Below are 27,544 nucleotides of genomic sequence, written 5' to 3'. Positions count from 1 at the left end.
TCGAAAACTTTGACGTGAAGTTGCAGTGATTTGCGAAAGTAACTTTCTCTTTTCTCGGTACGCATTTGAATACAGGGAGTAGTAATTTTACAGCTTGAGACTGAGCTGCATATACGGTACGGCACTCAGGGTTCTAGCCAAAGGGGGTAGGGGGGGCGCAGCGCCCCCCTACTCTGTTTGCTCGCCCCCCTACTCATTTTCCGATTTTCGTGTTTTTCATGCATAGATGGTTCATAAAGGCACATTTGTCTGGGGTGAAGTCAGGGATTCGCCCCATATACGTTGCATTTGGCGTGGCAAGACAATATTGGACAGTGGAAAAATGGGATATAGGGTAACTGTTTCCCATGCCCACCCCCCCCCCCCCCCCCACCCCCCCCCCACCCCTACTATTTTGACCAGGCTAGAACCCTGGTACTATACCGGTAAGAGTCAAATAACTTAGAGAAAAAGTCATTTCGGATTGCTTAGGGTGCGTTTGGCTGGTACGATCTAGAACAGGATCGAACAGCTGGTGCACATGGAGCAGCCTCATATCATGCCAACCAAACGGTACTCCAGAAACAGAGCACATTTTTGTGGAAAAATGTGCCAAACTTGGTGCATTCTTCAAAATGTGTATGGGTCACCATGGTCACTTTGTACGGTACAACGAGTCCAACCCAAAAGCGTATGCACGTGATCATTTGGGACCAAAATCGATGTTCCCGCCAGGTTTCACTGTGAAAAAGTGAAACTGCTCGGTCTGCTCCGGCCTCGAGGCCGGAGCAAGCAGAACATGTTCTGGCCGACCCAGAACAGGTGCAGTCCCAACCAAACGCGTTGTTCTGGTGAATCCCGTTCTAGTTCGTACCAACCAAACGCGCCCTAAACCTCCCAGGGTTTCCTTTTTCGAAATAGATTTTCGCGAAATATCACCACCACCAAAAGTTCGAAACATCCTTAATAGGGACGTTTAGCAATGCAAAAATTCGAACTTTTGGTGGTGGCGATATTTCGCGAAAATCTATTTCGAAAAAGAAAACTTGTGAGGTTTAGCAATGCGAAACGACTTTTTCTCGAAGCTATTTGAATCTTATAGTACCGTACAGTATATGCAGCTCAGTCTCAAGGGGGGCTGTAAAATTACTACTCCCTGTAGTCAAATGCGTACCGAGAAAAGAGAAAGTTACTTTCGCAAATCACTGCAACTTCGCGTCCAAGTGTTCGAAGTTTCGACCTTTGTTTCTGTACTCATTCCCAGACTCGAATTTTCTTTTGAACTTTCACGTTGCTAAACGTCCTTAAGGCCATCATTTTTTATATCTATGTTTCGCGTCGTCTGCACGCATACGTTTTGATTTTTTTCGGAAAAAAAAATCGAACATGCACGGTGAGTGTACAATCGCACGATCCAGTACGAGTCATCAGTGTGGACTGGTTGCACACGGCGAAGCTGAGATTCAGAAATGGCCTTGAGGCCAGCGTTCGTAAATCGTCTGTTCGGCATCTGCGAGCAGTATTCTATGAGCTTACACTAGGGGTGAAACGATTAGTTCGAATATTCGAGTATTCGTTCGAAAATCTCAAACGAGCGAGTATTCGAAATTTTGCACTCGATCGTTTTTTTTTTTTTTTTTTTTTTTTTTTTTTGGTACTGGCATTCTATTTGTCAAAAACTCCTGTTGTACTGCTCATCGACTGGTACATGGTATGCATGCATTATTCGTGCCTTTGAGTCAGTATTTTATGACTTGGACGATGCGATCACCACGGCAAGTAACGTTATTTTGTTTTGAGATAATGAAAGTACTGGTGAAAATCGTTATTTTACACTCTGTACAAGACGTTGGCGACTTTTGTTCTATGTTCACAGATAATTTCTTCCGAATTGGTCGAGAACTCACAAATCTAGCGCTTTTGAATTTCGATAAAATACTCGAAATAATCGGATACTCGATCGAATATTATGAATGAGTGATCGGTTGGTCAAAATAGATACTCGTTTCACCCCTAGCTTACACCAGACCGCATCGATTGCCTCAAGCTGAGAGGATGCGTCGTTCCGGAGCTCTTTGCACCGCTGCTGAAGTCTGAGTACAATAATCCAGCGAAGTATGGGCACCAACGGTTGCCTCCTCTGTCCAAAGTGAATATTTACTCATGCTCAAAAAAAACCAAACTTTGTCCTTCGATGCACGACTTTTCTTTCGAATGTACAGCATGAACGAGCTACTGTGCTATGTACAGTTCTAGCTAATTCTATACTCTTCTGATGAGATTTATTTATTATTTTGCAACTTTTTATTTTTTCCACGTCTCGCATATGATTCTGGAAGTTGAACTGACGCGAAACATAGATATAAAAAATGATGGCCTAATATCCCGAAGAAATTTCTCAAAAAGCTCAAATCAAATTTGAATTATTTGAAAAAGTCCAGAGGTCAATACTTTTGAAACGCACTGTAAACATGTTTGTCTGTTTTTTAATATTAAAAAGGATTCCCCAACGGCTAAACGCCTATCTAGGGGGTCTCCAGTTTTATAATTATTTCGACTCTCAGCCTGTTGTGACATCACACCCTCGTTCCCCGAAGCCTTATGAGTATGAAGCAGAACGATGAATGAATGAAGGGATATTTCAACATACCAGAAATAAGAAATACCGATGTCACCATTCGGTTACGTAGCAGAAATCCTGCTATAAGTGACGAAAGAGAAGCAAGGCGAACTTCCACATTGTGAGAACCACTCTGCTGAAGCCAGTTGCGTGCAGCTTGTTTCATGATTGAAACTCATCAATAAAGAGTAGAATCTTACGCACCATAAAGAATGCCTTTAGACAACCGGCTTTTTCACACGACAAATACAAAATTCTCAAAATGTATTCCAGAAACTGCTGGCCACAAACATCTACTAGTACATATGAAGCTCTTCACTCATCTCAGCTTAGACAAAGTGCCTTTGCAAACGACACTAAACTCCATCAAACTATTAGTTACAGAACGAAGATGAAAGCTCGCTGATTCTTGAACAAGTACGTTTGTTGAGTCGAGTACGATTTATAGATGCCCTGTGCATGTGCCTGACTGCCTGTGTCAAAATAATTGACACAATCATGACGTCGGCACATTTCAAAAGATCAAAGAGTACATTTTCGCTACTCTCTTTCGCAACAAAAAAAAACAACAACAAAGAAATCCTCCCCCCATCGATCCTAGCCCGATATGCACTCACTGTCGTACATAGTCTGTAGTTGTCATCTCGATCCTGCATGGTAATTTTGAAAAAGTGTCCTTCGTTATGGAAAGCAAGTCCTCACTGGATGCTGCTGGTGAACTCTCTGGAGTGATCGAACAAAATGTACCCGCCTATGAGCAGCGCCTTGCTGCTGTGGAGCGAAAGGTATACGGGCATAACCAGCCACGATCAGCAAAGCAGAAATTTTCGTGTGCGGAACGGCTGGTCTCCATTGATTCTCGGATGAAAACTGCTACAAAGGCCAATAGAGATAATATTCGGGCAGCCTGGTCTCAGTTGGAGGACCTGGATCATTGGATGAAATCAGTGCAGTCGCAGAATCTGCCAGAGTCCGCAAAAAGTGATGTAATCTTGGCCCAAGAGGCATCCATTCTGGAAACTGCCAGTAATCTCAGTTCTGTGATTGAGCTGAAGAACGTGATTAGTTCTGAGCCCTTAGCCAATGTAGGAGAGCTATCAGCGAAGGTGAAGCCGTTGCTTCCTGTGCATCTGCAGCAGCTGGAGCAATGTACAGACCTACAAGGAGGTGTTCGGCAGCTTCTGGAAGCGTATAATGTCATGCTCGGTCTCCTCTCGGATCAATTTGTTGCACTGAATGAAGTGGTCAGTGAACTAGAAAGCCGAAAACAAGAAAAACAATCATCCTAACCACGAAATTGGACTCAACAACATCCAGGCTTAACCATAGCTTATGTTGAATTAAGGTGTACAGCGATACACAATTGCAGCACTGCTGATGATGTGAAGTTGTCCTCAGTGAATGCCAACGAAGGAATCACATGGGTTATTAGCTGTAGCTAGTTCTACACCATGCGGCATAGTGTATGGAGTTCTTACAAGAGATGTGCCTGGGCAGCTCAGGCTAGGTGCTATCGTACACACTGACTGTACATAACGTCTCTCATTTTGTGAGACCCTTGTCACATCGTGCGACCGATCACTGCTGGTACATCTAGTCTGCACGGTGAAAATATGTGCATACTATTAAAGTTTCTTTATTTTCTACTTGTGTCTCTAAGTTACTAAGCTAAGCTGGTCTTCTCTGCTCCCTGATCATACTTAGTATCACGTTACGAATATTTTTTAAGCTTTATTCAGGAATAATTTGTCTATCCTTTCACCTTCAATAATTATCACGTTTCTTTTTGTACAGTGCTGACAGGAATCCTTATTCCTGGCATGCAACTTGTATATTAGTTCTTCCCTGCTGTGGTTTTAGTCAATATTATGACTGTGTGTCTTATTTGCTGCTGCTGCTGCCTCTTATGCTGATCTATTCATTTGTAAAGGCTTGTTGATCAAGCACTTTACCTGCTTTCAATTGCAAAACTGTGTCGTTCATTTTGGGACAAATGTTGGACCACTGTATTGTGTATTCAGTTACATTGTATAAATCTGTACAGTGCCCGACCAGGCAAGCCCGATATTATGGTCTAAGATAATGATTGGGAAGGGAAATGTTCAAGCCCTGCTTGCAAGCAGAATGATTTTTCCAAGCCATGCTGTGGCCCACTAAAATGAGAACTATAACTAGCAATGCATGCGTGGATGGAACAAATGGGGATTGAGCACACTAAGATCGAGGCGCATCACCTTGCTGTTAAAATAAACGTAAAATTGAGTTATGGCAGCTGCCTGTTCCGGCACGAGTACTAGTGATGTGGCTTTTGTTATTGATTTGTTATGTATTTTGTTTTTCAAAGCACAGCGCCAATGCAATGCACACCGCTCTTGTGAAAGATGAAATCTGAAAAAAAACTGCTCCAGTCTAAGCAACACCAAAATACTGTTTCGCCACTGCAGTATGTGACCTGACCGCATTCAGTCATCACTGAACATTTTTTTGATTTTGATTTTATTTTAGGGATTGTCCAAAGGCTGACATGCATTGTTCAGCTGTTGCACACACTCTTGACTTTTACATTATCACCGGTACATGTATAGTGTAGCTGCTCCAGAGATTGAGAACCAATACCTAGACTAGAGTATGCATACCCCGACAAAGAGTTGCTCTTGTTCAGTCACGATTACTGCATACACGCCTCTAACAACATCATGGGTCTGCATTCCCTCACTATCCTCACATTCTACACACAACGCAGTCTTTACCGTCTAGCTTCCTGCATGATGAACTCTGTCTGCACCGCGGCACTGCATGGTATTCTGCTGACTCTCACCCACTCCGGCACCACTCGATCCTTCACCCAAGAGTTCAGTTCTAATATTGTAGTTCTGCTAGCCAGTTCTGCTAGCCAGTTCCTCCTTTCGTCGTACCGGTAGATTCAACATACAGTTAGCTAAGGCTTCGTAAAACTTGAACTACCTGTTTTGATTGCGTATTCTCCTACTAAGAACATGCATGCACTATGATGGTCATACTCAGCCTACAATTATAGTTGAACATTACAACCACCATTGTCTACTTGTCTACTCTTTCTTCACCCATGCAACAGCACAAGAGCACAGTGAGGAATGCTAGCAACATACTTTTCATCAATGTATTTGAAAAGAAGGAACTTGTATAGAGGGAAACACTACACAAAAGCCGGGGGGGGGGGGCAATAGGAAGAGAGGAAGATACATCTGGTCAAAACACGAAAGTACAACAGTGAATGCAAAATAACAAAGGCGTACCACTAGGCTACACAACGACACTTCATTTCAAAAAACATGCGAGGTCCGACTCTATATCAATGCTCGTGGCGAGTTCAAAGTATTAGGATTATATTTTCAGGAAAAAAGTAGTGATTCTCAAGCACTCCACAAGGCCAATTGGAACATGAAAAGAGCCCATGAACCTTCAGAGTTGAGCCAGTTCTGATACTGGTTTTTCTCTTGGACGTATATTTTTAGCATAATATTCATTCATCTCCACAAGTTATCTAGAGTGCCACATCAATAGGTAAGACTGAGCAGTTCCTGTAGCAATACTGGTTGTTGCAGGACTGTAGTTGACTGGAATGACAGAGTAGAAAAGTTGAATTTTTCACTAGTATTGCCCTTGCATTATTAATTAACTTGAAGGGAGAGAGGACGGCCAGCGGTCAAATGGAAGAAGGACAGTGCAAATGGAGCAGCAGAAAAGCTAGGACAAGTCAAGCGCTGGACAGAGACACAGAGGACGGAATGGCGCGACATTGTTTGTCACGGGCCGGCAACCCGAATGGGTTGATGGTGATGATGCTGATTTCTGGAATTATTTACAAGACTAAATTAAGATGCTTGACAGAATGGTTTAGCTGAGCATGAGAGGTTGATACGAGCACTGCGTGATCAGATACAATGCCGCCGCCAGCACTGGTATTCAGTAGGGACAACGAGTAGGAGGTGATGTTCAGATGGTGAGTAATACTCACATACTCGCTGTCCCTTGCCAGCTTTCCAATGCCGTGTACTGGATCGGTGCTGGTTTCCAGCTGTGTAGCAGTGGTTCTATTGGTTTCAGTGCAGCACTCGCGTGCCGATGATGATGACTCGTCCACATAATGCAGCAGGGTCCGGGAATGAACTGTTATTGCAAACCACAAACATGAAAGCACACTGTATATAAGTAACAAACAGCAAAGTCACAAATACCATTATATTCTGCCAAACACTCATTCATCAAAAAACGATTTTGTCGAATACTCACTGATCTGCAAAAAGTACAGTCATGTCCTTTTTGCAGGTACACTGTATGACTATTATGTTGCAGCTCTCCTCTTCCCCTGTTAGGTGATGGCTAGCACAGCATAACCCTCTACTAACAAGGTAGTATGGTCACCATCAGAACTGTGAATCATGTCTTTTGCATAAGGACATGGACCAGATCTATCCAGATCTATTGACATCCCTCTAATATTCCCATTTCAAATGGCCCTTTCAAATATTCTTGCAGGGCTAGTAGCATTCTGGTCTACTATATAACATGTTGTTTTTCTCGCCGGCCGAGCGCAGCGTAACTAAACTTTTTCGTTTCGTGAAATTATCGATAATGCCGGATGGCCCCTAACGAATGTAGCGAAATTGAATTCAAAATGAAACTGTGTACAGTGAAACCCGTCTAAGACGACCGCTCAAGGGACCTTCAAAATGCGGTCTCTGTCACCAGGTGGTCTCCTTATCCAGGGTCGTTTGACTGGAAATAGCATCCCTTGGTCCTGGTTACAGTGGTCTTCTGGGCAGGTGGTCGCCTTATCCGAGTGGTCGCCTTGACAGGTTTTACTGTACTTATACAGTAGCAAAGTACGAATACATGCTTGGTACACTGTACATGCTTGCAGCAGCAGGTAACTGGTTATTATGAAAACTTGTGAACACCGGACCGGGTACATGTAGTAATAGCTTCAACTGTTCAAGTAGTCAGTCACATGTAGTTTATCCGCTATCCACTGGACTATGCCATGGCTTGACTTCACGAAGCGTCATCCGCGCCATTCCCTGCTTCCACCAGCGCTTTTGAGTTTCGACGGTCATACTCGCCAATTTTCTTTTGAACAAGGTGCCCACTCCTACCGTTATTAACGGGTTGGAGATCTTGAGTCCTGCTTTTTGACAAAATATCTTCATGACTGTATTTTTTCGTTTGTTTACCATGTTGTCTTCGCAAACAGCTGCCCAGTCCGCACTGTGACCAAGGTAACAGACGTTCTACGATCTCATAGTTCACCCGGCGCGGCCATGTTCTCATGCTGACTTTCGAAGACAGAGCTCCGAACTCGTCGATGACAAGACGAGTCTTGTCAAGTGGCGTGAAGTGGTGCAACGGGTGTTCTCAAACCGGAAAGGGCGACGCTCGCCAGTACGCGGTCCCTGGCTACCGTCCTAACTTACACTCCGCTGTACCAGAAATTTGCCATCGTCGAACGATGCGCAGCACTGTCATTCCAGTGGCCACCAGAATACTCGAGGCACAAAAGACTTTTTGATTCTGCAAACAAACCAAGAAGACACTACGATCGGGGACAAAGATTCTTCGTATGCGAGACGAGATTCGCCACGTTAGCACTGAGCATGAGCTGCGATCATTGCGCTTTGTTGCAGTGTGCTCCAAAAAGAAGAAAAAAAGCCACAAATGCTGTGACGACCTTGCTTCTTGCCAAACATTTCGTTGAGATAATTATAGGACATGCAGCAGGGAGACCACCTGCTTTAGTGATGTAGGGTTTCTATGAAGTGGCTGCAGTGGTGCTTGCGCACCTTAAAAAAAAGAAAGACATCAAGATACCTCCCCCGGGTAATCTCAGATAGTTTTAATTAAATCTCTCTAATTGGTCATAGGGAAGGGTTTGCTCCCCACATTAATCAGTCGTATTTTCTTTTTTTTTAAGGCGGCATTGGAAAAAGGCCAAACTCTTATTTCTCAGGGTGTCAAAGAACTCCTCTACTAGCACCAAAGCGATGAATGAATACGTAGAAGAGAACACATCCTTTGTGCTCAAATACCCTAGCAGAAAGCACAGTCATGTTGAAATGGTGGCTAGGATCGATTGCACTCCAAAACAAGCAACCGTCCCACTCTATCCCCCCCCCCCCCCCATTCTAGCATACAAGAGCAATTCCAGACTGTTTTGTGCTGAACTTCAGTAAGGGCCTGGAAACACACAGAAATAATAGATGCAGCCAATATAATAAGATAGAATACTAGTACAGGGTTCTAGCCAAAGGAGGGTAGGGGCCAAAATTCGGGATACTTGGCAGGTATGGGGTTAGGAGTAACTGTTTCCCCTGCCCCCCCCCCCCCTCACTAGTTTTACCTGGCTAGAACCCTGGAATAACAAGTCACCGTCTCTTACATTTCACAGGGCCATAGTCAAATTGTTCGGCAGGCGAACTAGAGACGGCGGCATAAGAGGAAGTGTCCTGCTCTGTCAGTGGGTCTAATCCGGCAGCCAATGCTTTCTCAGCAGAGTGAAGGCGATAGTCGGACACAGAAGCCATGTGGTTGTTGTTGTTGTTGAAGTTGTTGTTGCTGCTGCTGGTGTCCGCCACTGCCAGCATCAGATGATTGGCTTCCCAAGGTAATGGGAGATTGTGTGTGGTCCAAAGTGGAATAGCAAGAGCGAACACCACCGCAAACAGCTGGAGAGCAGAACCCAAGGTCGAGAGAGGCAAACGGATGCAATAAAATTACCCAAAATCTGAAACAAAGAATATTCATGTTTCACTCACACTCTTCAAGTAATACGCATGCACCACTATTTCTATACCCACACTTCTTAGACTAGCATGTCCATTTTGTCACTATGCAGTGCATACTATAGAAACACATGCTAATGGTTTGTTGTGGGCTGTGCTGTTTTCACCTGAAGAATTTATTCTATTCAAGTAACTTAGTTGTTGCCCTAGGTAGTGACTTCAGTTCCTCTAACCCAGACCCTGATTCTGTTGAAACAAGTACTTCTGACGGGAGAATCCGAAATCGCAGTGCTTTTCGGCGCGGCCAGGTCAAATTCTAGAATATCGCATCGAGTGTATTGCTTTGTCGGAGAGAGGAGATATTCGTGCCCTTGAGACCTGAAGTCCTGTTTCCATACGACAAATTTTAGGTGCTCTGCGCTCAACGCTTCTTCAGGGGTTGAATTTCGGCTTGTTCTGGGCGGGTCGCAGCATTGCAGACTATGCCACCGTCTTCAGGGTCAAAAAATTACCGGCTATGAGAAATTTTGAGGTAGTTAGACGCTTTTGTCTTCCCCAATGAGCAATTTTGTTTTGCGCCAGCATACCAAAGTATGCCATACCGTGTGCACGCTGTACGCGCAGTCTGCGTGACAATGCTTTGTACATGTGCACTGTACACTGTACTGTACTATGCAGTCGTGTTGAAATTTTCTCGATTCTCCCCGGGCATCACTCCCATTCATTTCTGTTTCCAGCAAAAGTCCAAATTGGCACACTTCAAATCACCATAACTCTAGAATGGCTGGGCGGATTAGAATACACTGAGTACTTGCAGATTTCCTATGCTACATCCTGGAGAATTGAATGAGACCAAAATCGGAGCGATTGGAGCAAGTTTGAAAATGACTGAAGTCACTACATTACACACACAAGGAGGTGTAAAGCCTCCCTGTGTTTGACTATAATATTATAATATTATTGGTTGATGTGGTTTCTCCCCATTATATGATGAACTTCCACTGATCATTGTCACAAGAAAACGCTTTGGAAGCCAATACCTCTGTTCTACATTTTTATGACCAGTATGACTACCCAATCGATTAAAAACCCCTTGCTATTCATGTCTCAGTCGTGTGAAATATTCCCTCGTCCCTAACCATTGCCAAAAGTACCAAAATGTCTCCTCGCTGCGTGACAAGAAAACAAAGTTTCCTAAAAACGGTCAAATTTGAGTTCTAACAAAAGCTTTCCATGACAACTTTTGCAGCAGGTCGGCACCAAGCTCCAGCCGCAGCTTGGTATTTTAGCGAACACGGACACAGACATACACACCACATACATACACCACACACGCATGTGCACACACACACACACACACACACACACACACACACACACACACACACTCTCTCTCTCTCTCTCTCTCACACACACACACACACACACACACACACACATACACACATACACACACGCACACACAGCTCGTCACATGCTGTCCTATGAACATCTAAGTGGCCACAAGTACAACTTTGTCAGCCTTACCAGTACTGGGATATGAGAAGTTGACGATGGCGCTTTCATCAAACGAGATGGTGATTGTAGCAGTGGCTCAGGTACTGTAAATTGCTTCCGTAGTTCTGTTGTTTCCCGATATAGGGAGCTAGATGCGGCAATACCAAAGGAACAGAAGACAGGGTTCACAATATTTCAACATGGTTCATAAAATAAGATACCTGTTGGTGCTGAACAGAGAGCACAGTCCTTCTATTTTCCATGCTTGGCAAAGAGCATTACATTTAGCATATGATATTTTAAAGAAACCATGGAACCACGGCTGAGGGTTCTATGTGCACCCATGTGTCCCCGATTGACTTCCCTACACCATATACATTCTGCTTACCTATTTTGCTTTTCCAGTGTTGCAACACGCTCCATGAGTTGTTTGTTGAAGTCAGTACATACAGCTAGCCTGGAAACAAGTGACATTGGAGAGCAGCACAGTTGAGCAGTCGTAACATTTCATCCTGGTTGATACAACTGCTGATGGTTTTAGAATAAAGTGAACAGATGCATAATGAAGCTTGGTTGGTGATGTCAATGTGAACAAGCAAAATAATAATAATAATATGCATAATGAGAATAGACAAGCACATGCTTGTACAAACACACACACACACATACATACACACCTTCCTTCCTTCCTTGTACCACTGCCGTGTCCGGCTATGTGCCCCCCCCCCCCCTCCCAAAGGGGCAGACTCGGGTTTGTGCTGTCCATCAGAGCGCCCGATGGGAGTGTCTTATTGCGTTACATTTGTGGTGACTCTCATCCTGCAGTCGACGAAAACTACAGTGGCATGCCGGGCATTGGAACGGCTTCGTTACCGGTTGAGTCCTGATGTTGACAATGTGCTCAACCCCGTCACGGCACCTCAGCCGCCATTCTTCCCTGTCCCGGGCGATGTCAGTGAACTCTTCAACTGGAATGCCAGTGGAGGTAAGCTCAGCCTTTGCAACATCCTTCCACCACTTCCTGGGGCCATGAGGCGGGCGCTTAGGTAGCAGGGCGCCATACATCAGCTGCAGCGGAATACGATTCCCCAACTACTGAACGTGTCCCGCCCACCCGAGTTACTGCCGACCAGCCCGCAGCCTGCATTCCACTGCGGCGACACTACTACTACTACTACTTGCTGCATGACTAGTACTAGTACTACTACTAAAGCCTCTTGTACGGGCAAAATAAATAGATCGTGAAATCAATAGTGATGAAAACAGCAACGCAAAGAAAAGAGAAAGCAGAACACAATGTCAATCGTCCGTCTAACCAGCCAGGATAGTTAGAGCACATTAAACTTTAAGTACACCAAGACAGCATGGACGTACAACAGCAAATCAGTTGTGCACATAACGTTACCATCATAAGGACCACTTCATGCTCTAGACATCATCCGGCAATCATTCACAATACTACTACTACTACTACTACTACTACTAGCTGCATGACTGCCCAGATGGGCAAGTGTCACCCCTATGAAAAGGGGACCAGAAAACGGGAGTCGGATCACAAGCAGGACCGCCGATGTCTGGATAGGTCCTGCTGCCGGCGGAAATGGCGTTTACACTGTGGGAAGCTGAGGGGCAGAGTTGCTCTCTCAGCAGCTGATAGTCTCGCACCACGATTGCAGTTGTGACGCTTGAACCCGGCCGCAGAACGGAAGCATCGCCGGTATGTTAGGCAGTGCTGCTGGCAACAAATTGAAAGTGGAACAGGCAGACTGACTGTTGGTGTAGGGAACTCGTGACTGGCTGACATCAATGGCCAGAGTACCCACCCTTGCTACGGAACCACCTCTGGCAGTTCTGGCACTGAACTGACGCACGCTGGAGCTGGATGGGAAGCTGTCTCTGATTGGTGCACTTGTGTCGCGTCCTATCGGAGACCCGTGAAAGGTTCTGGTCACACACTGCGCAGAGCACAGACTTGGGCATGGTGGAGCGTGACTGGGGAGGGGGCAACTGTGAGTGGTCCTGGGCAATGGTGAACCACTGAGATGGCTGCTGCAGTGCAAAGTTGAGGTCGCTCATCACCGTGTCCTTCCACCGTGGCCAGGGTCCGCAAAATGGCCGAGGCACAGGTAGCCACCCAAAGAGGAGTGGGGGAGGGGGGGGGGGGGGGGGGGGGTGCGATCTTCATTCATATGCGCAACGTATGGATGCACACCCACTCCCACACCTCAGACCTCAGACATGCCCATCGCGGAAGCGATCATAGCGAACAGCTATGTTAGACATAGCAACTTGTGCTGGGATTACACCATTCAACTACTTGCAAGGCTGATGAATTGACCGCTGTAGTGTTCACACATACATATATGGACTGCCACACGCATATATGAACACAGCGCCGTTTGTACTCCTATCCATTTACATAGGCCGCTTTCCACACCTGTGCTGACAGTCGGTACGCACCGACTCTGTACTCATGCACGCACACCATTACATTCTGTTGCCATCATATTGCGGGGCTTTCCGGAGCTCCGAGTTAGTTGTTGTTTGGAATAAAGTAAGAGACCAACATTACATTGGCGCTGCGAGCAAACGCCTGATCCTCGCCATGTCCCTGCTGCCACTACATACAGCAGTCTCTACGACGCTGCCGCCCGTTTTCCTGCTTGGGAACGGAGTTTCCGACTCTAGGTCACAGCAGCCGGCATCTCGGACGACTCTCGCCAGAGAGACACTTTCCAGTATGTGGCTGGCAAGGACATCCAGCAGCTCGTCCCTACATTAGCCGACACTGGCGACGATCTGGACGATCGCCTATCCGCCGTCGCCGAATACTTCCAGTCGAAGCAGAGCCCCAGCATGGCCCGCTTCCACTTCCGTCAGGTCACCCAGCAGCCTGGCGAAACGTTCGACACTTTCTATACTCATGTGCTGGCATCGGCAACGACCTGCAGCTTCGCCGACGACGACCAGAAGAACGTGGCTCTCTGTGATCAAATTGTGGCAGGATGCACGTCCGATCCACTCCGCAGAAAACTGCTGGAGACTGCGGCCCTTGATCTCGACAAGGCATTACAACCGCCACTATTCTCTAGCCTGGTATCCACCACACAGCTGATTGAAGTGGCCACACCCACACACACACACCCACAGACACAGACACACAGACACATATACACACACACACACCTGGCCTGGTGTACAGTTGCCAAATGCTTGGTCACGCCGCCCCCGAGACAGGGGAGAGTAGAAGAGAGAGTTCGAGAGAAGTCAGCACTGCCACTAGGACACACACACACACACACACACACACACACACACACACAAGGAGACCTTGAAATTGGATGGTTGTCCGATTCAACAATCCTGTATCCATGTTAGAGACTTACTGCTTCTCTAAGGTGCCAATGTACTCCTTGCGCTTGCGTCGGCTTTCCTGGGCAGAAATCTGTACAAAAAAACAACAAATCAGCCAACAACTTGAACTCAGCATCGGATCCTCAGGATCACCACTAGTAGTAAGCCAACAGGACTGGTTAGCACTTCTACGGATAAGTAAGTTGTATGTTGTGCTCTGTAAAGGATACTCCAGATGAAGATTACCTAGTTATGAGGGAGACGGCACTAAACTATTGTTCCTCGGTAATGACAGCTTGCATGCCGTCCTACTGGTAGCATCGTAGGTCCTACCGGTAGGAACCAAGGAATTGCACTGCAAACGTGCTTTTGGTGAATAATCTTCTTGAAACAATTGTCGAGATGAAATCTTTATAAGGCAAAGCAATGGCGCAAAAGTGCAAGACTATGTCCAGTGCATTGCATATGTGCAATTTTATCAATTGTCAAAATGGCCGGACATGTTCCTGTCGGAGCGCTAGCAACTCTGTCCAAAGCGAATTTTGACCATGGCAGGACTCGAACCAGGGACCTTCGCTTGAGGCCAGTGATGCTCTAACCACTGAGCTATGGTGTAGCTGTCATCCCAGCAGAGACGGTTCAACACTTTCTTCAGACTTCGAAATGGAAAGTCTGCAATATTATTAAACACAATATACAGCAGGGAGTCGTGGTTTGGGTACAACTCTCTGATGCACAGCACAGCAAGTACTGTACAGTAGACTGTTGTGCGGCCGAAAACGTTGTTTCCAAAGCCGGTTAGCCTGGGGCGTTCATATTTTCCAGCAATCTGGCTGCGTTCTTATAGCACATTCTTAGAAACCATCTGTACTGAATCGTTATGTATCCCACAACCTGCCAGAGAACCAACACCGAGTATTTCAGGCTGGACGTTCTTCAGCGCGCGTCTCTACTGTATGGCATCATAACGTACAGCCGCTGTACATGGAAGAATTGCACACTGGTTGGTGATGATGGTGAGGGAGGGCATGGTACCATGGCACATCGATCGTGGTGAGCACCTAATGTTTTTCTTAGTCTACCATGGCAGTGGAATGCAAATTCAGTACTCCATTTCCATGGTAACCATGGGCTGTTGCTGTGGAATTTCGTAATATGCCTTGTGGACTCCTTCATTAGCCCTTAGCAACAGTTTTGGGTCGGGTCAAGTTCTAGGTCAATGTTAGAACAGAGGCCGTGCAGCATGTCTGTGTGAACTTCCTCGTAGTGGCGCCTTGATCCTTGAGGGCGGTGGCGTTCCTACGGATGTGGAAAACTCGGCCTTTAGCTGAGTCTCATGCGAACCGTGAATGTTTCCTGGATACAGTGTAAAGCCTAAGGGGAATTATCGTCTTGGGACAAACCGTTGCAATGACCCCAATGTCATGATCCTCTACGAGGAGCAATGCTCGCAGGGTTTGTTGTGGCATTACTCACATTAGTACCTTAGCATGCATTATATAGCAACTTTATCCGGGAGAAAGGCTTGCAACTGATCCCCGCCGTACAAAAATCAACGCAGTTTTACGGAAATAGAACTCGAGGGAGCACTGTTTATGAACAACAACAAAAGATACCAACCTTGTTCTTAATCTTGCGCCGCACATGTTTGATTGCCTTTTCCTCTTCCTGCAGGACCACACGAAAAGACAGGAAGCAAGCCATGCAACTTAATTAATACAAGAATACAGACTGATGAAATTCATGTACTATAATCAGCCTAGGTGATACTGTAAATCGTGATTCCAGATCATGTAATGTTAGTTTGTCACCAGGATCAGTACCAGTTGCATGATCATGTACTGAGATGCAACTGGTCTTCAATCTGTACACAAATCCTACTGCTTTGTCCAATGTATGTGTAACACGCACATGAGCCTGAAACAATCGTATCTACTTGTCAACCTGCCTGAACCTGCCAGACTAACAACTCAACCATGGCCAGGCCCGATCAAGCTCCTGAGGGGTGGTGGCCGCACCAGCCGTACCAGTGGCGCCGACCCTGATGGCACATCCAAACCTTCAAAGTTACAGTATGCAAGCACCTGATTCAAAATGACTGGCTCTGGTCCACGAAGTACCTGTAGGCACAGGTTGTTTGTTATACACGCACTGTGTGCAACTACCCTGTCTCTACTACCCTGTCTCTACTACCCTGTCTCTACTACCCTGTCTCTACTACCCTGTCTCTACTACCCTGTCTCTACTACCCTGTCTCTACTACCCTGTCTCTACTACCCTGTCTCTACTACCCTGTCTCTACTACCCTGTCTCTACTACCCTGTCTCTACTACCCTGTCTCTACTACCCTGTCTCTACTACCCTGTCTCTACTACCAGGCTGTCTCTACTACCCTGTCTCTACTACCCTGTCTCTACTACCCTGTCTCTACTACCCTGTCTCTACTACCCTGTCTCTACTACCCTGTCTCTACTACCCTGTCTCTACTACCCTGTCTCTACTACCCTGTCTCTACTACCCTGTCTCTACTACCCTGTCTCTACTACCAGGCTGTCTCTACTACCCTGTCTCTACTACCAGGCTGTCTCTCGATACACAGTTCAAGTTACAAAAGGACACACTTCCACTCTCTGCTCAAATTATCGTCACGCTACATTTTCTCCTCTCCCACATCCTCTAAAATTACTCATATTCTCTGTTGTTTTCTCCCCTCCGGCGTCCTGGTCCTCCTCCTAGACACGTTTGACCAGCCATGAGTCTGAGACCAGTGGTCGGATGAGCCCTGCAAACCCCATCCATACTAGTGCCCATTATTGCCATGGCCAGCAATCGAGGACATCTGAGAGTTGTAATTTTTGTACTCCTCCGAGGTGTGATTTTTGGCGTGCTGGGCCAAGCACAAGGAAGCCATCTGCAAAAAAACTGCAGAAAATGGTTGTTGTTTGATCCTTTGGTGTAATCTTTGTTTCTAGTCGAAGCTAGTTGCTGTTTGGAGCAGAAACGCTGAAATTGACTATTTTCTGCATGTACTCATACATGTACTCATGTACTCAGTCATGGAGTCTCACTCGTATTTTAGCTCTTTTTCTGGAATGGATGCTGCTCTGCGCCCCTTGGTGAACATTTCCTGCGCTCGTGGAGCAGCTGAAAAGGACCACTGGTATGTCTGGTTCCTGGTTTGAAAGTGGAGAGTCGACTTTTGTGCCTTGAAAAAGGAGTAGAGAGCGATAAAGGTACGTCTGTGGCTTATTTTTGAGTGCTCCTCGTACATTTTTGATCGTGATAGAAATTCTCAGACCAAAGTCAGCGCGATGATGGCCGTACTGTTTTCTTGTGGATTTTTTAGTTGTTTCATCTCGTATCTATGTCAGTATCGTGATGGTGAAGTGGAGAGGGTGATTTTCTTCCTCTAGGCTTCGTTCGGCCGGCTTTGCTTCGTCCTCGTTGAAAAGTGATCCTGAAAAAAGGTCGATTTGCAAAATTATGTTGATTTTCAATGTACGTGATGACATGCGATTGCTGGCTATGCCTGCACACGTATGTTTCCTGTATTATGTTCATGCCCCCCCCCCCCCCCCCCCATCCATTATCTCCGTAGGGCAATGCACAACAAGTGTGTCTCCTGAAAAACAAAAAAAGAGCGGTACATGCATGAAGCGTCAAACTCAGACTTACCGGAGCTAAGGGCAAAGTAGTGGGGATAGGAAGACCCTCTGATTTCAGTACTGATATTTCTTCTGGAGTCAACTTCAGCTTACCATACTGCCAGCACTACACATGGAAACAGAGTAACAAAATGAAATGAATGTCAGTTTCTAAGGTTACTTTCGAATGAGACTGCAAACAACCGCCACTCTCATTAATCAAAAGGTCAAACCCTGCTACTTACCCTTCTGTATACGAACCCACTTTATTGCACTGTACTAGAAGCGCATGTAGTTAGTAGTTGCACCACTGGGTCTGTCAGAAAGTAGCCGAAAGTAATAGTCACCGTCACGGCCAGATCGCTAGTGTGTCACTAATCTCATTATTATTTTGCTAGTGTGTCACTATTAATCTCATTATTATTTTGCTAGTGTGTCACTAATCTCATTATTATTTTGCAGCAATCAAACGAGAAAACAAAAATAGATTAACACAAGTGCTCACGCATACACATACCCATCCATGAATACAGATTAAAAACAACACCGGCAGAAACAGTGAAGCACTAACCACAGCATTTGATATGAACGCTGTTGGTCCAGACAGGCGTTTGTCCTCGCGTTCTGCACAGTGCTTTGGTACCCGTGATGTGCTACCCATCACACTTTGGCCAGCACTTGCTACTGGATTATCGCCCTCCCGTCCCGGAGAGGTTGTTGCTGAGCTGGACAGGTCCTTGCCATTGACCAGAACACTAGTTCCTTGACCGGCAGAACATGGGCGAGAAAAGCTGTCACCCTCCAGACACGCATTTAATAGGGCAAGCTCAGCCGCATCGCGCTGGTCTTTACCCTGCAGGCTGGACCCAGAGCTTGCACTCAGCAAGGGAAACTGGTCGCTGACACTGTCGTTGTCCACAGGTGGTGGACAAGTTTCTATCACATGACTGGGTTGAAGAGGTGAGTCCACTGCTGGAGATCCAGCCGAACCATGAGATTTATACCCTACGGGAACAAAGAACAAGCCACAGAGAGCAAACGACAAAATTAATAACAAAAAAGTTCAAGTCATGGTAATGACTATCTCTTAGAAACCGTCACCAGCCGATCCTATAGGATTTGGTTTATGGCTAAAGGATTTCGATAAACAACCCATGCAAATTGATAAAATGAGTTTCATGAGGTGTTTGGAACTATTTTCCATACACTTCCGAAGGAATAATCCAAATTTCAAGCCGATCGGCCAATTTTCCGGATGACACTTCCGCCATAGTACGGTTAAAAGCACTAGATGTGCCAACCTGCGCCAGTACTCCTCAATCAATCACAGACATCTATTCATAGTATCTTTGTACAATAAAACCTGGTGTAAGCGACCTCTGGGTTTAGCGACCACCGTTTTTCCATGCACCGACAGTTCTACACAGACACTGTGGGACCTGGTTCTAAAGACCACCTGGCTTTCCCCGTCAGTTATATCATCATCGGCATCCATTACAACACTCTGGATAATACAAAACATTCAAATCCTATATATATGATCTGTTTGCGCTGATGAGTCCACAAAGGACGAAACAGTTCTGTCCGCAGATTGAAAATAGGATCTGTCAAAAAACTGACGTGTCCTCTCTAAAACGCCTCTATCAGCAAAGCCATAATACTGGCACTCTTGAAAACTTCTGAAGAGAGCCAACTGATGCTGCCCTAACACCTTACAATACAATTTCGGCACACAACTTATCCCGGGCGGAAGCATGATCATGATTATTGGAAAAAATTCAAAAATTCTATACATAGGATTTGACAGTTCAGAAATGTCTAAAGTGTCTTCAGTGCTGTTTGTTAGCTTACCATCATCCTCTAACTCTTCAGATCCAGCAGATCTGGTGGAATTCAGAGCATTCACCTCGAATCCATTCAGCAACAGTTCCAGGTCATTTTCAAGTGGAAACAATGAAGGTCCATTCAGATACGAATCAAATTCCTGGGACCAGTTTAAGACTCCCAGAAGCTGCAAAACACCACAGTAGAACACACACACACACACACACACACACACACACACACACACACACACACACACACACACACACACATGCGCGCGCGTGCACACACACAAACACGAAACTAACAGGGAGTACTCATTCCCCTCATTGGACTTTTCCTCACCTGAGCCTTCCAAGCTGGAAGGTTGTTGGTTTGCACGCCCTGGATGTGTTGGAGCTGGGTGTCAGGTCGTCAAATGTCTCCGTACTCCCTGTCAGTTTAGCCATGTTGTTGCACATGCTGATCGTATATGATCTGGTTACTTTGGTCGACAGTTAGTCATAACTCGGAACATGTTGTCCTTCTATTTTTATCCATTATAAAAAGAACATAATATAATTTTAACGATTTAACGAAGTTGGAGGCAGTCAAACTAATTTCGCAATCAATAACTTCGCATGCAACGATGCAAGTCCACACAATCAAGAAGGCACTTCCTTTCATCTATCAAATGATTTTTTTCTCTCTTGCCTATGTTGAAGGGTTGTCTCTTTCTTTCTTTCCTTTTTTTCCAAACTCTATCATGATAGTTAGTTACGTATCTTTCAAATTTTCCACCATTCCCTGTACTGTATTATCCTGAAGAGAAGGGAAAGAAACCGTTTGTTAGATGCTTCTTGATTGTGTGGACTTGCGTCGTCGCATGCGAAGTTATAGATTGTAAATGTTGAAGTCGTTTTGGGCAGAACCGATGCATACATATTACATACAGTCATTTACCGATTTTGACAACCAGAAGCCGCTAGCATTTCACCTCGCTAACCAACAAAAATCCAGAGATTGTTAAGTTTAACTCGGATACCGAGCCAATAATAAAATGTAAAGTACAAGAGAAAACTTAGGTACGAGTTTTGAAGTAACTGCCCACAACTGCAACAAGATAATACTGAGCAGTCAGAAAGTTCCGCGGATAACTGGGCACAAAAACTGACAGGCTACTGAGACATTTAACGACCTGACACCTGGCTCTAACACATCTCCAATGCGCAAACCAAAAACCTTCCAACTTGGAAAGTTCTAGCTAAGTTGGACCGAAGAGGAGAAGGTAAGTGCAGCGAAAATGTGCACAAGCTAAGTCCCAGGTCAACAAAGAATATGTATAGGATATTGCACGGTTCCGAGGGGATTATTTTTCAAATCCCCAAGGCGCGCAGCGCAGGGATTATGAAAAATAATCCTCGCGGACACTGTGCAATATCCTGTATAGACCACACTTTTCGGGTGATCAGCAGCGCTGCAGCATGAACCAGTGCACTGACTGTGAACGGAACACCGAACGCGAAGTACCGGTAGTTCTGATAATTATACAGTACTAGCACATTTGTTCGTCGCCTCTCCAGGTTTTGATCCACTTATTGGTTTGACTGAGGCGAATGCGGAATGTCACACACTTTCTTTGGTTTGTCTCCCAAGACGAAGCCTCGTGAACTCCACTGCTTGTTGGTAGCTGACAAGACCGTGGGGAAAAGCGATACTGATAGCGATCAAGTGAAGATGACGAAATAGTAGATATTGTAATTATTTGAAAATAATTTGAGGTGCTCTGTTCGTCTGTCACCTACTGGCGTGAAGGCGATCTATTCCCTACAAATCAAAGACTACAATGAAGAATTGTTAGACACTGACGTCCGTCCCATGGCTTAGTCAAATGGTGTAAGAGTATTCGAAATAAGATGGATTGTTTGTGATCGTGTGGAACACATTTGACAAGACCAGTAGAGCGTGGATGGGTACATCTACACGTACATGTAGAACCAATGACATTGAGTTAGTAGTAGGCTAACTGCTGCAAAGATTTATCTTTCAGGTCTGTGAAAGAAGGAATTTTCCAAATACTGTACTAGAAACCAAAGTTTGCATTGAACGGCGATGCTCATTACTATGCGTCTTTGTCATTTCGTTCAATGTTTCTATGACAACTCGTGTGCTGGACGAGCATTTGTTGTCATTGACTCAATTTCTTTTACTCCCCATAGGCTATTGCCTGTATTGGATTATTTTCCTTACTCGGTCTATTTATAACCAGTATCTATATGAGAGTGTGGTGTGTCTCTATGGCTACCGGTGTTCAGCACACCCGGTTCATGTAGTATGTTGCAAATTAAGATGCTCTTGTTTGTTGCTGATAGAAAGATTGCCACTTCCCTAGTTTTGTTTCGCCAATATGCTTTTCTTTTGACAACTATAGCCACTTCCCCTTTTTAGACCTTATCTGGAAGGCCCATTCTTGCATATTCAAGCAGAAGCCAAGGGAGTTTGCTTTCTTGGTTGTGCTGGTAGAAGGACTGGGTCCGACCCACGTCCGAGGGGATCCACAGGATTTCTTGTGGATATGAGATCCCCTCGTTTGAGGGGATTATGAGCCATAATCCCCTCAAACGAGGGGAGATATCCGTAGATCACCTGAAAAGGGTGGTCTATTTACCAGTCCTGGTGATGTCCTAGATAGGACATCACGGAACCCAGCATGCCCCAGCATACATACTATGCTGTTCCCATAGTAATCGTGACACGTGACTCAAAACTTTGTGTTGCGTCCGAGGAAGATGAACATGTCGCACTCAAAACAAACGCAACGAAGGCCTTTCGTCTCAAAAGTAAACAGTTTCCTCTGAGACAAAAATGCGATAATACTCATAAAAAGGACACACTTCAGGCTCATTACAAACATCTTGAAAGTTTTTTACTTGTGAAGACAAAAACTTTCAAGATGTTTGTAATGAGCCTGAAGTGTGTCCTTTTTATGAGTATTGTCTCAAAAGTAATTCTTAGTTGTCGTTCTCCTGGCGGCTTGCCTCAAGCGAGTCGAGATTCGTATCTTGCCTCTTACCTTCACGAATTTTATTTTCCTCGTTGTGGAGTACGCCTGGACAAAGGAACTGGCAAGCGAATCGTTTTGGTCACATTGAAAATTGCATGTGCACAAGAGGATTGGCGAAGCAATTTGTGTTCGCACTTTCAGCAGAGCAGTAGCTGCTGCTGCGATAAAGTTTTTACTTTCGCCATTGGCTTCAGGCAGCAGAAGGATCTGGCTGAAAGCGATGGTGATACGTCCATGACCACCACGTCCTGGGTTGATATCCAAGAAAGACCGTCCAAGGTCCAGTTTTAGCCAAGAGCTGTCGTATCCAAGAAATCCAAAACGCCAACAGTAAGCTTTGACCAAATAATATCTTCCAGGCAGTAATTTACGGGCCTAGCGCCTGCTGGCTCGTCTTCCTCCTCTGCATGGCCAGGTTTGGGGCGAAATGAACGCACGGGGCGTGAACATGGTGAAGAAACATTCCAAAGGCAAAATATTCAAAATTAGAACCAATCGTTTCCAAAGAAGCGCCGCGTGGCTACGAGAAACCCCACATGAAATCCCCAAACGAAAACGGCCATTCGGTCGGGTATTCGATGGAGAATCGAATATACACTACCTCAATCCCCGCCGATGTCTGATATTCTCCGCCTATTCCCTCAAACTTGACCAATTCGGAAAGAAATCCATCGCCATTACGATCGTGCATCCTCCACATACATTCAGAAATGCTCACGCAGCACTTCTTTTCATCGCGTGTGCGCGACCGACGCTTCCATGACAACTCTGGGACAGGTAAGCAATCAGACTCATTCCCGAGTGCGATGTCCTAGATAGGACATCTCCCCGACTGATTTACTGCTACACGAGACTTGACACTGCGGTCTAACTACAACTCTAACCAGAAAAGCAACACACCACCTAACTTCGGTGGGTCAGCAATATCAAAGATAAATACGGAAGGGGAAGTTTTGCGAAAACGAATTACAGTGGAACTCACTTAGTATGTACTCGAGTAAGACGTACACCTGCTTACTAGGGTCCTTTTTCGTCCCACGCATTTTCCTACCATAAGCACATGTACAAATGTGCACGGATATGACATACTCTGATAAGACGTGCAACTCCTGTATGACATACTTTTCAGCAGGTCGAGGTCCCGATATGACTAACCTCCCGTACTACGTACTATTTTGGTGTGTTCGTTCGTACACTTGTGTGTACCTTTCCTAACCTGAGCCTTCCAAGTTGGACGGTTGTTGGTTTGCGCCTTGTAGATGTGTTGGAGCTAAGTGTCAGGTTGTTGAATGTCTCAGCACTCCTAGTCGGTTGTGTGCCATGTTTTCGCACTAGCTGACTATAATATTATGATCTGGTTAAATGGTGGATAGCTAGTCATAACTCGTAAAACTTTTGTCCTTCCTTTTACCAATGGTCCCATGAACACTTAGCTTTTTCGAAGTATTTCTTGTCGTTCTTGATTCCATATGTGGCCTCACAGAGAAAGGGGAAGGCGGTGATACTTGGATTCAGATAAAATACAGGTCGTGTAGGCATGCTGAAAAATCAAAAAAGCTTATGTCAGTTATGATATCTGATGGCTCGTCTGGACAAACCCTCCGAGGCACAACACATTCGAAGTCAGCCAACCCGTAATCGATACAAAGACAAACCAAGCTTATTTCAAAGTGCTTTCGTTTTTCCCCCGAGACTTTATCCAAGGTTTCGTTTGCGTCCGAAATAACGTGTAATACAGTAGAATTCACTTGCTTTCACAAGTTTTGAATCCGTGTGACGTGACTAAACACAACATTGCAAACGTACTATATTTGACAAAAAAAGGCCAATGCTGTGCATTGTAGAAAGAGTATATACCGTACTCGCGCGATTAGAGCCCTCTCTTGAATAGTGCCCTATCTCGAATAGTGCCCTAGTCTCCAAGAGCCAGTGAAAAATAAAGCCCTCTCTTGAATAGTGCCCCCCCCCCCCCCCCCCCGTCTTGTAACCAAGCCCATGTGCAAGTTTGGTGTTCTTTTGCTAATGTTCTAGGCCATTGCTTTGCACTGGTGTTTTCAGGAACAAGATCGCAGGTCTTGTTCCCGTTTCTGTGGAGTCGTGAGCGTTTACAGTACACTTTAGGCTCTGTTTTTCTTTATTTTATGCTGGATGACGCAAATGTACCAGCAATGAAAAAAATAGTGCCCTCTCTTGAATACTGCCCCATCTGTGATGGACATTGAAAAAATAGTGCCCCAGGGGCACTAATCGCATGAGTACGGTAACCCCCCAAGAGTGTGCAACTCCTGATACCCTTGCTATGGGGTACGCGACGGCGAAAACTCACATCATGTGGTGCAGTGTGGCAGTTGTACGTTTCCAGCCCGTTTCTAGCGAGCAGCGGAGTAATAAAAAAAGCACTCTCTGACAGAAACTCACTGCGGGTATGAATCCCCAGGATGATCATGGCAGATATTCGGATTGTGTGCACGCTATCCTTCGTTTGTACGTAGTACCAGCGTATCTAAGACACGTGATGTGAGTTTTCGCCGTCGGAGACCCCATATGCAGCGTTGCACACTCTTGGGGGGTTATATACTTTTGATTGTAGTCGATTACCATGTGCAGCATTGGCCGGATTTTTGGGCGAGTATATCACGTGAGTCCACTGCATGAACTTTACGCGTATCCGTTACGCGTAACTAAATCTGCCTACTGTTCGTGTTGCACCGAATGTGAACAAGGCTTTATGTACCCCTTGGAAATCGTGCAAGGAGTTTGATTGTGACGTCTTCCGTACACATTCAATTCCGGGCAAAATGAGCGCTTTCAAGAGTACTTTTGGTGATTTTCTGATCTAGAACAGTGCAACACCATTCTTCCCACAGGCCCAGACACACTTTTTAAAACGCACTTCACCATCGTGCATCCTACAATGTAGTCAACATCAAGGTAGGTCGAAACGGTGTGCTCTTTTTTCAATGTGGACCACTAACCTCGTCAGTGTCACCATGATCACCATCCAGATTGGCCTGGAAGAAATCCAGAAAGTCACTCTTAGCTAGCAAGTCAACCTGTGTTGCCTGTGGCTGTATTACTGGCTTCATTCCACAGTAATCGTGATCGTGGTCGACCAATGTGCTACCAGTACCACTCGCTACTGCAGCTAGCGGCGTAAGGCTATTTCCTGAATCCATCACACCGACTAACCGTGCACGCTACCAACGGTCACAAACAAACTTGTACCTTCAATGTTCCCTGAACAAAGACGTGATAGCAGCGGTCCAAAAACTGAGTTACTTCAAAAGAAAACAACAGCAACCAGACAGTGAAGTCTCATCGAGGCACCGAACCAGCCCTACTAAAAATAGGTGAAGGACTCAGGTAGACTAGGCGCTAGGCTAGGCCCAGCTACTAGTCACGGTAGTATGGCCCTATCATGCGGCATGCCATGGCATGGGCTTGGAAGTGGGTTACGTAACTCGTTACCGATCGCACGCGCAGATCTGTGCAGGCTGGCAGAGACTGAGACTAGACTGTAGTCTGTAGTGTAGTGAGTAGAGTCGTCGAGAGTCGGAGGGTCGGAGCAGATCTACATCAGTACATGACTGTACAAGACTACGCGGCGTACTCCGGGTAGGCAGCGGAGCTCCGGAGGCAGCGTTGCAGGGATCGGGAACAGCCGTCAATCATACATGCATCGCACTGGTCTCGCGGCTTCGCACTCCCGACGCGGCGTGGGTCACCTAACAACTTGTGAAGTGGGGGCAGCAGATTAGCCTACAGCAGATGCTGTGTATGCTGTGTGTCATGACATTCGTCATTACACCACGCCACGTCTACCCACGTCAAAGAAACCGCATGCCACGTACCAGAAAGAAAGATGGCTACTTTTCGCGGATGCATGACCATGATGACTACAACATCTACATGGACTACAGACAGTACAGTACTGCTGTCAGTAGTCTACTAGTACTACATGACTGTAGTACTAGTATGAGTCTGACTACACGTACAAGAACAATGACATTATGTCAATGATTATGTCAATGCACTCATACATGTCATATTTATATTTATATTATTACAACATCTCAAGACTCGGTGGAAACACCGGCCAATGTGAAGAGAGTGGGTGATTGCCAACCACGGCGATAAATAAAAGTAAGGGGAGGGAAAAAGAAAGAGTAGCAAAATGAACAGCAACAACAACTCCGTAAAGAAAGATAATGTCTAATAAAAACAGTGAAAAACACAGAGACGCAAAGGACATGTGGAGAATGAGCTATTTATGTCGTAGTAAATAAGGGGCGGCACGGATCTTAAACAGGCGGAGTGAGGTCAGATCCTTAACTTCTCTGGGTAGAGTGAGCCAAACAGAATAAGCAATAAAGAGAGGGGAGCGCAAAAGAGTGGATGAGTTACACTTAGGGAGTAAGAGCGAGTTTCTAGTTCTTAGGGAAGAGAACCAATTAAAACACATGAGATGAGGTGGGCACAACTCGAGCTTAAAGGGGCATGGTCCTTGGTTGGGGGAAATGCTGAACGTCTGATTTGTCCCAACCAAGATTTCAGCATTTTGTTCGTCACTATTTTCGCTTGTCTGTTGGTGCCTCCGCACTCCAGCTGTCTCCTGTCGGTGTCACGTCCCAGTACACAACCGAGAGGACTACTAACAAACAGTTCACTGCACTAACAGCATTGAACACAGCCCTTCTTTCACTTCGTGAATACAATAAACCAATTGAAAATGACCAAATTCTGCAGTGATCGACCTTCTTTGTGCTGGAGCTAAGCCTTTCGTACGTCATCACTGCGCTGGTCGCTATGGCAACGTGAGTATACA

At 45.6% G+C, this 27,544-nt stretch overlaps 3 protein-coding genes across 4 annotated transcripts in view; 1 reads left to right on the top strand and 2 right to left on the bottom strand.

Moving 5' to 3' along the window:
• Window positions 1-3,036, bottom strand: part of LOC135821453 (dolichol kinase-like) — a 63,039-nt gene extending 60,003 nt beyond the window's left edge. For both annotated transcript variants that reach the window (XM_065334498.1, XM_065334500.1), the window contains exon 1: window positions 2,630-3,036. In XM_065334498.1, the coding sequence (XP_065190570.1) occupies window positions 2,630-2,765 (136 nt within the window). In that variant the 5' untranslated portion in view covers window positions 2,766-3,036. The remainder of the gene's footprint in view (window positions 1-2,629) is intronic.
• A 155-nt stretch (window positions 3,037-3,191) lies between these two features.
• LOC135821421 (uncharacterized) lies at window positions 3,192-4,664 on the top strand. The gene has a single exon (XM_065334488.1). The coding sequence runs from the start codon at window positions 3,283-3,285 to the stop codon at window positions 3,886-3,888; it is 606 nt and encodes a 201-aa protein (XP_065190560.1). The 5' UTR covers window positions 3,192-3,282; the 3' UTR covers window positions 3,889-4,664.
• Window positions 4,665-5,710: 1,046 nt separating this feature from the next.
• Window positions 5,711-26,084, bottom strand: LOC135821409 (uncharacterized). Its single transcript, XM_065334482.1, has 10 exons — window positions 25,695-26,084; window positions 19,704-19,863; window positions 18,424-18,857; window positions 17,884-17,979; window positions 15,829-15,876; window positions 14,241-14,299; window positions 11,243-11,311; window positions 10,885-11,002; window positions 9,015-9,300; window positions 5,711-6,748 (listed from the first exon to the last, which is right to left on the bottom strand). The coding sequence occupies exons 1-10, from the start codon at window positions 25,893-25,895 to the stop codon at window positions 6,441-6,443; spliced, it is 1,779 nt and encodes a 592-aa protein (XP_065190554.1). The 5' UTR covers window positions 25,896-26,084; the 3' UTR covers window positions 5,711-6,440.
• Window positions 26,085-27,544: the final 1,460 nt, after the last annotated feature.

The sequence above is a fragment of the Sycon ciliatum genome, chromosome 1 (genome assembly GCF_964019385.1).
Source record: "Sycon ciliatum chromosome 1, ocSycCili1.1, whole genome shotgun sequence".
In the NCBI taxonomy this organism is placed as follows: Eukaryota; Metazoa; Porifera; class Calcarea; order Leucosolenida; family Sycettidae; genus Sycon; species Sycon ciliatum.
This window is presented reverse-complemented; position numbering and strand designations above follow the sequence as displayed.

Bases quoted from the DNA above. Each gene is read 5' to 3' on its own strand.
- LOC135821421 (XM_065334488.1), top strand. From the start codon at position 3,283: ATGGAAAGCAAGTCCTCACTGGATGCTGCTGGTGAACTCTCTGGAGTG.
- LOC135821409 (XM_065334482.1), bottom strand. From the start codon at position 25,895: ATGGATTCAGGAAATAGCCTTACGCCGCTAGCTGCAGTAGCGAGTGGT. The intron at 19,864-25,694 runs GTTAGTGGTCCA...GGTGTTTTGCAG, and splicing joins ATCATGGTGACACTGACGAG to CTTCTGGGAGTCTTAAACTG. The intron at 15,877-17,883 runs GTAAGTCTGAGT...GTGGTCCTGCAG, and splicing joins CTACTTTGCCCTTAGCTCCG to GAAGAGGAAAAGGCAATCAA.